The sequence below is a fragment of the Balaenoptera acutorostrata genome, chromosome 10 (genome assembly GCF_949987535.1).
Source record: "Balaenoptera acutorostrata chromosome 10, mBalAcu1.1, whole genome shotgun sequence".
In the NCBI taxonomy this organism is placed as follows: domain Eukaryota; kingdom Metazoa; phylum Chordata; class Mammalia; order Artiodactyla; family Balaenopteridae; genus Balaenoptera; species Balaenoptera acutorostrata.
Window position 1 is genome coordinate 641877 of NC_080073.1, and position 14934 is coordinate 656810.

At 68.7% G+C, this 14934-nt stretch overlaps 1 protein-coding gene across 1 annotated transcript in view; it reads left to right on the forward strand.

Annotated features, from left to right (window-relative positions):
* Positions 1–3963: 3963 nt before the first annotated feature.
* PLXNA1 (plexin A1) overlaps positions 3964–14934 on the forward strand; it is a 46650-nt gene continuing 35679 nt past the window's right edge. Inside the window, exons 1-3 of the mRNA XM_057554735.1 lie at positions 3964–4185; positions 8532–9783; positions 11518–11700. Of these exons, the coding sequence (XP_057410718.1) occupies positions 8605–9783; positions 11518–11700 (1362 nt within the window). The 5' untranslated portion in view covers positions 3964–4185; positions 8532–8604. The remainder of the gene's footprint in view (positions 4186–8531; positions 9784–11517; positions 11701–14934) is intronic.

Consider the following 14934-nt stretch of genomic DNA (forward strand, 5'->3'; position numbering starts at 1 on the left):
GGCGGCGGCTTCCGCGCAGCCCCTGGTTCTCCAACCCTCTCCCCCGTTGCTTCCCGGGGGGAGGACTCCTGCCAGCCATTCCCTCTGTGTCACCTGCGTGTTGGCATCTGTCGGTCCTGCGCCCCCAGGCAGGCTCCCTGGTGCTTGCTCTGACGGCGACTCTGGATGGGGTCCCGCACATTTGGGGGCCGTGTCCTGAGCTCCTCGGCCGCACCTCCATCTGGGGTTCGCAGCTGGCCTCCTCTGACCCCGCGTGGGTGGGCAGACTGGGGGCTGCCCATTACTTTGGGTGGGAGTCCAGCCTCCCGCTTCAGCCCACGGAGTTTCGCAGGGTGAGAAGGCCTGGACTGCTTCCCCGTCCCCAGGTTCTCACTCCGGGGGCTGCGGGTTGCAAGGGCCACTGTGTCCCACAGAGGGTGGAGGGGTGGCTTTTCCAGAGGCCACGGCCCTGCAGAGGGCATCCATCCTTGGGAACATCATCTGTGACCTGACTGTGAGCCCCAAGGCGACAAGCACCCACTCTGGACCTCCTGGGCGTGGCGTGCGCTGCACCAACTGCAGACCCCTGGCCGGGCTCTTCCCGCCGGTGCATCTTGTTCCCTCCACCCTGCCTGATAGCACGTCCACGCCACTATCCGCGGGGCAGGTGCCCTCCAGCCAGCCCCTCGGTCCAGCCTGTCTCACTGTTTACATCCCTCACCTGCTTGGCCCCTGGAGTCATCTCAGTTTGCAGCCCCAGGACAAGGTGAAGCTGAGCCCTCCAGGGCTCCGTGTAGTGGTGGGCAGGAGCTTTGCTACTGTCTTCTATACAGTGTAGTGCTGACGGTGACCTGGCTTCGTCCCCAAGGTCGGGACTCTCAGCCCAGGCTGGTCACCGCTGGTCCTGAGTGGGACAGAAAGCCCAAAGAGGGCTCATGGGTGCGGAGGGGGCTGCAGTCAGGGAGGCTTCCTGGAGGAGTGGGGGAGGGAGCTTGGGCCTTGAGAGATGAAAGGTTGCAGTGGGGGCACTCCTGGTCAAGGGCACAGGCCTGAGGCGTGAAGGCATCTTTGGAGCAAGAATGCTGGGCACCTGGGGGAGAAGGTAGGCAGGCGGTGGTCCGCTAGCACCACGGGGTCCTGGGTGCCCTGCCTGTCCTGCTTTGGGCCTACTTGTTTTAACACCTGCACCTGGACTTTCTCTGGGGGACCACCCCTGGCTCTGGAGAGCTCCCTGTGCCAGCCAGCCCACCGTCAGGTTCTACCCCCAGCCAAGGTGACTGGTTCAGGGGGGCCCTGTGATCCAGCCCACTTCATGAGGGTCCATTCTGGGAATTTTCTGGACCTATTGGGAAAGAAGCACCTGGAGCTGCGAAGGCCACCGGGCACAGAGGCTGGGGGGGGCCCTGCAGAGCCCACAGACGGGGAGGCAGCACCATGACCACGCTTCCCTGCTGCTCACCTGAGCGGCCCTGGGAGCTCGGGCCCAGGTGAGGCTTGTCTCCTGGACCGCAGCTCCCGCTGGGGAGGGCGGGGTGGGTGGGGACGTGCCTCCGGGCTGCGCCCCATCCTGCTCTAGGGGGCCGCTCTGTGCACGCCCCTCCATCGGCCTCACCGCGCCGCTGGCCCCCGACAGACCCCCACTCCCGTCTCCACCCAGCGGCCAGCGTGGACTTCCCAGAACGCGGCGGTGACTGCAGCCGCCCCGTGTGCACAGCGGCTGCCTGGGGGCTGAGGCTGGCGGCACCCACCCCACGGGGTGGGAGAGGGTGGGCCACGGGGACCCAGGGTGCTGCACGCTCAGGGCCAGCCCCGTGTGTGCATTCGCACATGTGCACGTGTCCGTGCGTGCACACGCCACGGGTGCGGGGTGGGGGGCTCCGTGTGTGATGCAAGCCCCTGGAGGGTCTGCCCAGGGAGGGTCCCAGCCTGCGTCCTCCCTCCTCTCAGACCCTCCCGCAGCCGCATCCCTCTCCGTCCGTCTGCGTGGAAAGCTGCGTGGGGAGGGGCGGGTGGGAGCTGGCGCATTGGGGCAGGAGGTGACAGGTCGGGGTGAAGGCCAGGCAGGAGTCAGGCCCTCCCTGGCTTTGGGCCCGGTGGCCGGGAATCAGTGGCCACCCCCAAGGGGCTGAGGTGTCCGGCCCTCTCTGCTACCCCGAGCCTCTTCCTCCTGCCCCATCAGCGGTGGGGTTCTGCCTCGGGGAGGGGAGAGGCCCCCCAAGTCTACTTCTGCACAAAGCTCTGAGTCACAGAAACGCAGAAGCTGCCCTGGCATGGCTGCAGAGGCAGGAACACTGGGGGTTTGGAAGGGCCCTCCTCCCCAACGCCCCCGCACCCCCCCCCCCCCCCCCGCATGATCTGTTTCTGGTTCTAGGAATTGTTTTCCCTGCCTCACCACACACTGCCTGCCCTCCTGAAGGGTGACAGAAGCGAAACCCACGCAGGAAACCCAAGGAGGAAGAGCCCAGCGCCTGCTGACTCATTTCCCTCCTTGTGAGGTGGGATGGGGGGGTGCCTGAGCTGTAGTCCCCACCCCCCATGAGCCCCCGCTGTGCTCCCCCCTCCATCTGCACCCGGCCGGCCTCCTCAGGGGCAGGGACGCACTGTGCCAGGCTTTTAGGAGCAACAATTTGCCATCTTTGCTCCAACAAACTGCGTGCTGGGGATCTCAGCCCTGTGTTCCTGTTGGACTGTGGACTTTCCTTGTCGATTCTTGGGAATTTCTCCTAAATCCTGGATACGCAGCTTTTGTCAAGTGTACGTGCATTGCAGATGTGTTTTCCTAAGTCCTGGCTTATCTTGATATTTCCTTTCTTAACTTTTAATGAACAAAAATAACCAATATTAAGGTAGTCCAATTGACCCGTATTCTCCTTTATTTTTGATTTGGGGTTGAAGAACTCCTTCCCTGGCCCACGGTCATGAAGACAATCTGTTCTACTGTCTGGAGTGCCTTTACGGGGCCCACCTGGATTGACAGTCCTGCGTGGTGCTGAGCGTTACCTAATCAGGTCTCCTCTGGGGAGCGGACCACAGGTGAGGGGCAGGAGCAGGGAGTGGAGGGAAGTGGAGTAATCTGCAGTGTTTTCAGAGAGACCCCACGGGGCTGGGGCTGGGGCTGGCGGGTTCGGGGGCCCAGCGGCGGCTCTGAGAACAGGTGGGACTGCTGTGCTGAACCAGCCACACTGGGATCCGCGCACCTTCGGGGGACGCCGCAGAGCAGAGCGAACGGCCCGCCTGCCTGCCGGCCACTCGGCCGCGTCCCCGCGTCCCCACATGAGCACAGCGGGCGACGAGCGCGACGTCCCGACCAGCCAGCCACGCCGGACCCATAGGAAATGGAGAACGACCAGCTCAGAAACCGGGACGTGGCTGCGTGAGGCGGGGAGGGGCGGGGGCTCACCCGGGCCTGGGGGGGGGGTCCCTCTCCTAAGGGGTGACCGCCCGGCTCGCGGCCCCCGCTGCGGCCCTCGCTGCGCCCCAGCTCGTCCTCCCGCACGGGCCCCCGGCCCTTTGGTTGTTTCTATGGCTCCGGCCGCCTCGCCTCCCCTCGGCCAGGTGTCCCTGCGGCCTCACCTTCGGGCGGCTCTGGGGCGCGCGGGCCGCTGCGGGAGCGCGGCCACGGGGACCGCCTCTGCCCAGCCGCCCGGCGAGTTCGGACCCGCGCCCCCCGGACCCACTCTCCGCCCCGCGTCCCACCGCCGCCCGGCCCCGCGCCCAGCCCGCCGGCCTCGTCCCGGACCGCGCGCCCCACGCCCCGCCGCCCCCTGAGGACCCCGAGCCGTGACCGCCATCCTCGGCCGCATCGGGACCAGGTTCCGTCAGCTCCTGGCGGCTGCGATGCCCTTTGAAGCAAGCGGTGGGCTAGGGCGGGCGGCGGGGATCGAGCGCCCCCTGGAGGCCTCCGAGAGCCCCGCCCCGCGTAGGCCCCGCCCCCGCCCCCGCGCAGGCTCCGCCCAGGCCCGGCCCGCCCGGGCGGCGCATGCGCGCGACGCTCCGCGGGCGGTGAGAGCGAGGCCGGTCCGCATCCGCGCGGCTGGCGCTCCATTCATGCTGGGCAGCGGCGGCGGCCACGCAGTGGATCCCGGGCGCGGCGGCCTCGGCCTGGGTGGCCTGCGAGGCTTCGGCGGCCCCGCGGCGGGGCGGGGCGGACGGTGGCGCGGGCGGCGGGCGGCGATGGCCGGCGGCGGGCGCGCCCCGGGGCAGCCCGTGAGTAGGGGTGCAACTTTCCCCGCGGCGCGGCGGGCGGGGGTCCGGCGGGGGTCCCACGGTGGTCTGGGCGCGGGGCGGCCTCGGGCCGGGGTCCGGGCGCGGGGCGGCCTCCGCGGGGTTGCGGGCGGGCGGGGGTCGCGTGGGGGGCGGCGGCGCGCGTGTCCGCGCCCCCGCGTGTCCGCGCCCCGCTTGTCCCTGCGTCTCCGGCCCGGTTCACGCGTGTCCGGGCGCGGCCGCGGCGCCGAGCCTGCGCGTCCCCGCCCGGCCGGGATGGGACCCTGCCCGCCGCGCTCGCGGGGCCGCGCCGCCTCCTCCGGGCCGGGCGGGGAGAAAGTTCGCGGCGGCGCCGCCGGGAGGGCTCTGCGGCCGGACCGGGCCGACGGAGTGCGCTGGATCTCCGGCGCCGGCAGGCCCGCGCGGCCGGAGTGGGCGCGGGTCCGCCCAGGCCCGCAGGCCCGCGCCGGCTGGGAGGGGCGGTGCGCCAGCCGCGCGCCCGGCCTCCTCGCCGCCCCGCGCGGGGCCTCTCCAGGGTCAGCCGCTTCCCGCGGCCACTCCGAGGGCTGCTGCGCGGCCCCGGGCCTGGTGGGCGGCGGGGCTGGCGGCGACGGGGCGCGATCGAGCGGCTTCGGGGAGGGGATTGCGGCTCCGGGGACCCCCGCCCGTTCCGAGACCCTAGGGGATCCCGGGAAGGGGTCGAGAGGGGCTCCGGTGGCCGCCTAGAGCCGGGAGCTGCCTCTGGCTCATCTGTGGGGTGCTGGTGCCACGCCCCTTGAAAGAAAGAGGGGTGTGTGTTGGGGGACGTGGACCGAGCTTCTGCCCGTGAGCCTGGGCTCCGGCAGCGCGGCCGTCCGCGCTGCTCCACCTTCTTCCGAGCTGAGGCCGGTTCTCTGGGTCTGCGCGGGGGTGGGCTCAGCCTTTGCTCCTCCGGCCCTCGGGAGGCCCTGGGCCCTCGGGAGCTCACCCCAGGCAGGTCCCCTGGCGCCCTGCTGGTTTGGGGTGTGCAGGAGAGACCAGGTGCTGCGCTAGGCAGCCCAGAGCCTGCCCGGTCCTGTGCCAGAGGCGGACTTGGAAGCCAGTGATTCCCTTCAGGGCCGGGCAGCAAGTGGGCCTGGGAGGGGGCCCTGGAGGCCCCAGAAGGGCATTTCAGGCAGGGGAGACAGCTCTGCCGAGGCCTGGCCCGCCCCGGTGTGGCTGAGGTGTGTGCTTGGGGGTGGGAGGGGATGAGGGCTCTGGACAAAGCAGACAGCCCTTTGCTGGCTCCTGGTCGTGGCTTGTGTGTTTTAAGCTCCCCCGCACCCCCGAAGGTCCCTGTGTCTGGAGTATGGGGTCAGGAGGAGAGGACTCTCAGGGAAGCCCGAGGGCAGGCACTTTTTCTGAGGAGCAGGACTCCAGTGGCCCTGGATCCTGGTCCCATAGGACAGGCCTGGAGCGGAGCAGACGGCTGGGGACCACCTCCCGGGGCCTCTGCTGGGGGAGGTGGGGTGACGGGGCAGCTCTTGGTCCCAGTTGCTGACAAGGTACCTTTGGGTAGGAGGGCCGTGTCTTCTCCGTCCCCCACACCTCAACCTGTCCGTGCCCCAGAAGAATCCAGATCCCGTGGCGGGGGTGGGGGTGGGCGCAAGATTGGGGCTGCCCCTCCGTGAAGAGGCCTCCGAGGGCCTTTGTTTCTCAGGGCGAGGAGTGGTGGTGGCCGCTGGGCCCGGGAGAGAGCAGGGCATGACGCTCGCTCCACGCTCTGCTGGACAGCTGAGCCTGTCCGGTGCCGGAGTGGCGGCCACTGTGCCGGCCCATCTGGCCTCTCCCTGCCCTGCTCACCTCCAGTCGGCACACCCAGCACCAGGCCGCTTCTCCTGCCCGGTCTGGTTCTGATTGGCCAGGCCCAGCCCGCTTCCTGTGCCGGGCGCTGCGGTCCCTCTCAGTACCCTCTGCGTGGTCCAGCGGGTTCCGCCCCCGGCCTCTGCTCTGGCTCCTCTGTGCCCAGGGTGCCCCTCCCCCCCAGCTCTGGGGCCTGGTCCTTCCAGAGCAGGTGGAAGGGCCTCCCCAGACCCCAGCGCTGGTGCTGCTCTACCCGCCCCCCCAGCCCGGAGCGTGCATCTGTTGGTGTTCCCCTCCCCCTGCCCAGCATGGAATGAATGCGTTTTCTCCTGGGCAGACCAGAGGCCTGTGGGAGTCCAGGTCTCTGTAGGAGTGTTCAGAACTAGCTGGGTGACCTTGGGTGTATCCGAGCCACGGGCCCCGTTCCTCGCGGGTAGGGGAAGTCACCCAGAGTCTTCGGTGGCCCCTGTGAGGTGGTGGTCACGAGGACTCAGCCCCAGGTCTGGGTCCCCCTTTCCTGGCTGCAGCCCCGTGCCCCTGGCTGGTCCTTTCGGGCAGCTCTATTGGGGGAGGGGCAGCAGGCCCCCTGCCAGGCTGGAGTTTGGAAGGTGCTGCTTCAGCTGGGTTCCTCCTGTTTAATATGAAAAGTAGGGTCCGTAATTGAGTTAAGACGTGTATAATTATCCCAAAGGAGGAGAGAGCCCAGCCCCTGGTAATTGCAGGCCTTCTTTGAACTGATAAACGGTGAGTGATCCATGTTTTCTTTGGAGTTCCCAGGCTCTCAGCCCAGGCCCCGCCGCCACCCCGAGGAAACTCTTCTCCCGCTCCAGGTCTGCCCTGGGCTCCTGAGCTGGGGGCAGGGGCTGCCTGCCAGGTCCCTGGCGGCCATAGTTCCTGGGGTGTCTGGGCAGAGATCTGCAGGAAGGCAGCTGACAGCCTGCTGGGGGGGCCCTGCAGGCAGCACAGCCCTGTTCCCTTACTGCGGGATCCTGGCCGAAGGCCCTCATTTCCTAAGCCTCAGCATTCCCCCTCCCTACCACCTGAGCAGAGGTGTGGGTTTTCAGTGGCAGAGGGTGAATGGGGAGTGAGGACACAGGGAGGGAGCAGGTCCTACTCTGCAGGACCCAGTCGTTCACTCTTTCATTCACAAGTGCTGGGTCCTGGGCCGGCCTCTGGGGTTCAGTGGGAAACCACAGAGCCAGGCCCTGCTCTCGCAGAACCACCACTCTGGTGGGGAGAGCATCTGGGAACAATACGTAACAAAACCGTTAGCAAGCGCCATGCCACAAATTAAACGGGGTGACTGAGAGGGAGCGGCTGCTGCCTTCGGCCAGCAGGTCGGGGGCTGTGGGCAGGGAGGGAAGAGCACCCCGGGAGAGGGGCAGGAGGCCAGAGGAGCCCTGTGCTGCAGGGGCAGACGTGGGGGCCCAGAGACCCACAGGCCCTGGGGCCAGTTTCCAGCCTGGACTTGGCAGAAGGCACCTATCCTTTGGGCCTCGGCTTCCCCACCTGTAAAACGAGAGGCGTTGTCTGGGGGCAAAGAGTGTGTGCAGCATGCCTCAGTGCCTGCCTGCAGTGGGGACCCGGCGTTGCTGTGGTCAGTTTCCATCCAGGAGTGGGGTGAGGCCCCAGCAAGCACGTCTGGGGGCGTGACCAGCAGAGCCAGGGCGGGACCCCTGCTGGCCCTGAGAGGGCACGCCGCCTCATGCGGGAGACGAGCTGTTGTCATGACCATTGCACGGATGGGAAGACCGAGGCTGGCAAAGAGGAGTGACCCCACCGGGGCCACATGGCTGCAAAGCAACAGGGTCTAGGTTTAACCTGGTGCCCGACTGCCAGCTTCCGGGCTGCGGGGAGCTGAGACTTTCTGAGAGGAAGTGGGGCCAGGGCAGTATTCGGGGACCTCACGCATGGGGCGGGGGCACCGGTGGGCTGGGGGTGGGGATGATGGGTGGGAGGTGCAGGGCTGGGGGCTGGGTCAGGGTCAGCAGGGAGCAGCCCTGGGGTCAGTGTGACTGGCCCGCCTTCTGCCGGCCCCGCCCGAACTTCCTTGTCTCCCTGAGAGTAGGACTGCCCAGGGCCTCGGGCAGAGAGGTGGTCACCCGCCTTGGGAGCTTGGGGCTGGGGGTCTTGCTCCCTAGGGCGTGGGGAGGCTTGAGTCAGAGGGTGATGGCCTCCAGGTTTGGGTGTTGGTGGGGCTCCCGATATAGACCCTGAACCCTTGTCACCCGCTTTCTTGTTCTGGGTTCATTTTTCTCCTCCACCCGGCCACGGTGGCCCAGGCAGCGATGGAGCGTGTGTGGCCCGTGCTGCCCGCAGGTCCTAGGCTTGGTTTAGCTGCTTGCAGGGTTCCAGGTGGGGAGGTGCGCTTCCTGCACCTCGGGCTTTTCCTGGAGAGTTAGGTCACGCCCCAGAATTGGGACGTCCCAGAGGAGGATGGGCGCGTGGAGCTCGGTGACGGCACGTGTGCGTGTGGGCACGTGAGGGCTGCTGGCGCTCACACACTTTGTCCCCCGTTCTCCCCACAGGGCTGAGGCTCCCGGCCCCGTGAAGCGCATCCCTGCAGGACCTGAGCGCCGCAGCCCGAGGCCGCAGCCCGTCATGCTGCTGCCGCGTCTGAGCCCACGGGCGCTGCTGCCGCCACTGCTTTTGCTGCTGCTGCTGCTGGGGGCCGCGCCGCGGGCGGGTGGGGGTCCACAGCCCCCTTTCCGCACCTTCACGGCCAGTGACTGGGCCCTCACCCACCTGGTGGTCCACGAGCAGACGGGCGAGGTGTACGTGGGCGCCGTGAACCGCATCTACAAGCTGTCGGGGAACCTGACGCTGCTGCGGGCGCACGTGACGGGCCCCGTGGAGGACAATGAGAAGTGCTACCCGCCGCCCAGCGTGCAGTCCTGCCCGCACGGCTTGGGCAGCACCGACAACGTCAATAAGCTGCTGCTGCTGGACCAGGCCGCCAACCGCCTGCTGGCCTGTGGCAGCGCCTCGCAGGGCATCTGCCAGTTCCTGCGGCTGGACGACCTCTTCAAGCTGGGCGAGCCCCACCACCGCAAGGAGCACTACCTGTCGGGCGTGCGCGAGGCAGGCAGCATGGCGGGCGTGCTGATTGCCGGGCCTCCCGGCCAGGCGCAGGCCAAGCTCTTCGTGGGCACGCCCATCGACGGCAAGTCCGAGTACTTCCCCACGCTGTCCAGCCGCCGGCTCATGGCCAATGAGGAGGATGCCGAGATGTTCGGTTTCGTGTACCAGGACGAGTTCGTGTCCTCGCAGCTGAAGATCCCCTCGGACACGCTGTCCAAGTTCCCGGCCTTCGACATCTACTACGTGTACAGCTTCCGCAGCGAGCACTTCGTCTACTACCTCACCCTGCAGCTAGACACGCAGCTGACCTCGCCCGACGCCGCCGGCGAGCACTTCTTCACGTCCAAGATCGTGCGGCTGTGCGTGGACGACCCCAAGTTCTACTCCTACGTCGAGTTCCCCATCGGCTGCGAGCAGGCGGGCGTGGAGTACCGCCTGGTGCAGGACGCCTACCTGAGTCGGCCTGGCCGCGCCCTGGCCCGCCAGCTGGGCCTGGCCGAGGACGAGGAGGTGCTGTTCACCGTGTTTGCCCAGGGCCAGAAGAACCGCGTGAAGCCGCCCCGGGAGTCGGTGCTGTGCCTCTTCACCCTCAGGGCCATCAAGGAGAAGATCAAGGAGCGCATCCAGTCGTGCTACCGCGGCGAGGGCAAGCTCTCGCTGCCCTGGCTGCTGAACAAGGAGCTGGGGTGCATCAACTCGGTGAGCTTCCCGCCGTCCCGCAACGAGGCGCCCACCGCTCGTCGCGTGGCGCCCACCCTGCGCTGGGGGCCGCTGCCGGCCCGTCTCCCAGGCTCAGGGCTGCACCTGGGCTGCGGCTGTCCTGCCCATTAGAAGACGGGGTGACGTGACCGTGTCCACGAGTCCACGAGCCCCCGCGGCCATTGGGCGGAGCCCCTCTGACCACGCGCCTGGTGCTGTTCTGGGTGCTTGCGGGCCCCATCTTGTCTCCATTTCAGAGACAAGGTTGCCCAGGGGTGGGGTGACTTGCCCAGGGTACACGGCCAGTAAGGGGCGAGCTGGGGCCAGACCAGGGTCAGGTGGACGGCAGACACCGTCTTCCTTCCCTCTGTGTCCTGTTGATAGGCTCTTCTGACTCTTGCCCTGGGCGCCTGGCCATGCACTTGACCTGGGAGCGGCCTGAATGCCCGGGAGCTGGGTGCTCAGTAGCCGGCAGTCCCATCTCTAGGCCCTGACGGGGTCCTCTAGGGGCCAGCTGCTTTTTGGGGAGTGTCTCTTGCACACCGCCAGGCAGTAGGACCCATTGTTTCTCTGAGTAAGACCCCAGGCTCAGAGAGGGTAAGGGACCTGTTCAGGGCCACTGGGTAGAGGACCTCCAGCGCCAGGCCTTAGCCCCTCTGATGCTGCCGCCCGGGACTTGCTTGTGGCCTAGGGAAAGCCCGGCCTCTCTCTGGCCTCAGTTTTCCCATTTCCGTCCTGGTTTGTCTTCAGAGCAGGGTGGGGTGGCCCTTCTTTCTCACATCTGTTGCTGTGTGTGGCGGGGCCCCATCGTGGCAGGGCTGCCCTCCAGACCTCGGCCTCAGGTGCACAAGGCTGATGCATCGCCCATCCTCCCCTCAGCCCCTCGAGGAAGGCGTTTGGTCTCCATTGTACAGGTGCAGAGACCGAGGCTCGGAGGGCCAGCGCTTGCCGAGATCGCTGTGTGCTCTGCACGCCCTGTGCCACGGCTGGTCCCCCCTGCCTGGGCATGGGCCCCACTGCCCCCGGCATCTCCACTGGCCCCTCTTCCCCTGGCCCAGCCCTGACCCCGCCTCCCGTGCTCCTTCTGCATCGGTGACCTCGCGCGCTGCAAACCTCAGACCCCCAGCCTGCTGCAGCGGAGACGCCCAGACCCCCTCCCCCTGCCCCCGGCGTCTGCCTTGCCCTCCCAGGCCCTTCTCCGGAACCTCACGCTATCGATTGTTTCCTCTCTGACCGTAGTGGTCTTCTCTCAGCCGGCCCCTCCCTTTGCCTTTTAGGTGTAACGCTGTGTTCTGTCTTGAGTAAGCCGTCCTAGTGCCCCACCGGTCCCTGGCCACCGCCTGTGCGGCCTCACTGTGCAGCAGGCCTGGCCCCTCGCTGCCCACACCCAAGGCTGCCTCTTGCTTGCTCCCCCCCAGCGGTGGATGCAGGGCCTGTGCCTGGTGTGTGTGAGAGGTGCCCACCCCCGGCGCCTGCTCCTGGGCCTCGAGTGGCTTCCAGGGCCTCAGTTTCCCCATCTGTCAAGTGGGTCCAGGAATCCCTGACCCCCCCCCTACCAAGGTCTGTACAGGCTGCCCCCAGGCCGCTGCCCCACGTGTGGCCTGTGCAGGCCTTGGAGAGCGGCCCCTGAGACCCCGCCCCAGCCTGGTGAGGGGAGCTGGCCGGTGCTGGCCGCGCTGCCCCCCAGGGCCCAAGGCGCCTGGCCTCACCCCCGACCCTCCCCTGCTCCCACAGCCTCTCCAGATCGACGACGACTTCTGCGGGCAGGACTTCAACCAGCCGCTGGGCGGCACGGTCACCATCGAGGGGACGCCCCTGTTCGTGGACAAGGACGACGGCCTGACCGCTGTGGCGGCCTACGACTACCGGGGCCGCACCGTGGTGTTCGTGGGCACACGCAGCGGCCGCATCCGCAAGGTCAGCCTGGGCCGGCAGAGCGCGAGCTGCCTCGCTCTGTGTGCCAGTGGACGGGGCGGGGGCTCCCCCGTGCCAGGCCCGGTGACCTCCAGGGGCTCAGGGGCCGGGCCTGAGCGCCCGCCTCCGTCCCCTCGCGCTCCCTGTGGGCTGCTTCCGCGTCCGGCCCGAGGCCCTGGCTGGGCGTCGGGGCCTGGTGACGCCGGAGCTGCTGGCCCTGCTCCCCACGGGTGTGGGCGGCGGGGGCGGGGCAGGCCTGTGGGGCCCCCTCCCCTCCCGGGATCCGGTGTCTGCTGAGGCAGCACTCTGCCCTGGAGGGAGGCCCCATCCTGCAGGGAGACGGCAAGGCCGAGGGCAGGGCAAGGGGGGCGCCACTGCTGGGGTGCTCTGGAGTGGAGGTCAGCTCCTGGGCCCCTCCGTGGGCCCCTGGGGCGGGGCCGGTCCCGTGCTTCCAGGTCTCCGTCCCCGCCGGCAGGTGCTGGGCTGAGCGGAGCCGGTGCTGGGCTGGGCAGGGGCGGGCTTCCTGGGGCAGCAGCCCCCCGAGGCTCAGCCACGACCTGGTGGGTGGGTAGGGACCAGGCCAGGGGAGGGCCGGCCTGCTGTGGAGGAAGTTCCCGGGGCACAGCTGGGTGGGGGTGCCTGGGAGCCCCGAGGATCAGCGCAGGGGCGGGGCCCGGTGCATGAAATAACAGCCGTGCGGAGGCCACTGCTGACACAGCTCCCCAGCCGGCGTGCGCCCGGGGGTGGGGCCTGGGCCCGGGGCCAGCGAGAGCCTTGCCTGCTCCCAGAGCTTGCGGGGCGGGGTGTCTCCTGTCCCTGCCATGCTGGGTGCCCTGGGAATCACGTCCCACCGCCGGCTGGCTCTGTGGCCTCTGGGAAGGGCCCTGCCCCCAGCCTCAGCTTTCCCACCTGTGAAATAAGCCTGAAGCAAGGGCTTTGGGCAGTGGGGGCCGTGCTGGCCGAGGGCCCCCCGGGCCGGGTGCCGCGGAGTTCTGCTCACAGCGCTTGGGGGCCTCTGGGCTGGTGGCAGCCCAGCTCTGGCCCCTGCCACCCTCCGGGCCAGCCCCTGTGCCCCCCGTCCTGGCCCTGGTGTCGGATCCTGCCTGCGCCCTGGGTGAAGGGCACTCTCCCTTGCTAGGGGTGGGGCCTCACCCAGCTCACAGCTCGCTGCCGCTGCCCCAGGGCTGGGGGAGCAGAGGAGAGGGGCCATGGACCCCCGTGGGTGTGCGCTGGTGGGCTGTGCCTGGCGGGGCCTGCCCCACTGCGGCAAGAGCCCCCGTGGGGTTTGGCGGCGGGTGAAGCACTTGGAGACCTTCCTGCGAGGCCCCAGAGCCTGTCACCAAGCCAAAGGCCGGGCTCCAGGGGCTGGGAGGGGCCCTCCTGATGGCTGGTGGGCGGGCGGGCAGCTGGCCCCGCACCGTCTTGTCCCACAGTAGCCAGCCTCCCTGTGAGGCCGGGGGAAGGCGTTAGTCCAGCGCGGACTCCCCCTGCCGCCTGCCGGTCTCGCTCCCTGCCCCGGTCCCACCGAGGGGAAAGTGCGGCCCCGAGAGTGGCCCGCGGGGGTGGCCTGGGCCCTCCTGTGAGAAGAGGCTGCTTCGGGAGTGAGGAGGCCACAGCTGAGGTCCCCTCGTCCCTCTGCGCCTCCCCCGCACCTGCCAACCAGGGCACCATCCACCCCGGTGCATCCAGCCGGGCACCACACACCGCGTGAGTGGACGGCACCCTTTTTCGGGTGTGTGGGGTCGGCCGCACCCAGGGGCTGTGCTGGCTTGAGGCTCTGCCCCCTCGCCCCCAGACCGGCCCCCCGCACCCCTCCTCGCTGCGCGCCCCTGCCCCGTGGGGCGGGGGACAGTCTGCGGCCCGGGCACCAGGTCTCGTGGGTGGCCCAGCCCTCTTCTCTCTGGGCCTCTCTGTCCCGCTCTGGGGCCTGGGGCAGTGTGAGGGCCGGGGGGAGGGGTGTCCCCTCCCTGCCCCTAGGCCTGGGCTCCCGTCCCCTTGGCCCGCCGGTTCCTGGACCTCCTGAGGTCCCCAGGCAAGGCCTCTGGCCTTGGCCCGCTTGAAGGACGCTGCTCCCTGCTGGCGCCCACGTCTCCCCGGCCGGGCCTGGCCTTCGGCAGCAGAATTCCCGCCCCTGCCTCGTTCCTCTCATGTCATCCTGACCCAGCCCGGGGGTGGGTGCGGCTGTGGTCCAGGGGCCGGAGCCAGGGCAGGGGGCGCTCCAGCCGGCACGGTGCCCCCTCCCTGCTGGCCTGCCTGGCTGTCTCCTCCGGGCCTGGGGCGGGCTGGGCCCTCGGCTCTGTCTCCGGGGTTGAAATCCAGGCCCTTCCTGCCCGGGCCTGGCCCCACCACGTGAGCCGCGAGCCCTGTCTCCCTGTCTCGTGTCCTCTGTCTGCCCCGAGCGGGAGCCTGGGCCTGAGGGCTCGCCCGCACCTTTGGCCCAGGGACAGGCCCGCTGCGCTGACACACCCCATCCTCCCCACGTCCGGTCTTTCCCGGGCTTTAAAAAGCGACTGGGCAGCCCTAGGGACGTGGCTGGCTCTGGGCCATCTCCGAACGGTGTTGTGTAAAATTGTAGCTGATTAATTTAAGAGCTGCCAACTTGAGCTGCTGAGGGCTGGCTGGGGTGCCCCCTGAGTCCTCTGCCCTTCCCCAGAGGCCCTGCCCGCCACCTGCCCCTCCGACCCCAACAGAGGCCGTCATGCTCCTGTGCTGACACCCCCAGACCTCCGCCCTGCCTGTCCCCTCCTGTGCTTCCCCTGCCCGGTGGCCTCCGGGTCCTTGGGTGCCCGCGGGGGAGTGGGGGGTTGGAGCACAGGCTGTGGTCTCCTGCAAGGGGTGCCTGCCCTGCCACTCCCCAGCTGGCGGCATGGGCCTGGTGAGGGCAGTTGTCCTGCCACTGCTGCAGGGCCAGACTGCGCTGGGGACACAGCTGGCCCTGCCGCTTGGTGGCCATACCAGGCAGGAACACGGCCCCCTCCCCCTGAGTAGCCGGTTTTTCGAGAGAACCTGAAAATCTGTGTTTTGTGTGATGTCTCTTGATTGTTAAGTGTTGGCAGCTAATCTACATTTTAAGAAAGCATTGTGGGCCAGCCTGAGCGGCGGGGGTGCCCACGGGGCGCCGGGCCTCGGGGTGGGCCCTGGGGCAGCGCAGCTGGACTCCCAGGCTGGGCCCACCAGTGGGTTCACACTGCTGCCTGTGCGGTGATCCCGTAGGGAGGAGAGACCATGGGCTGCGGT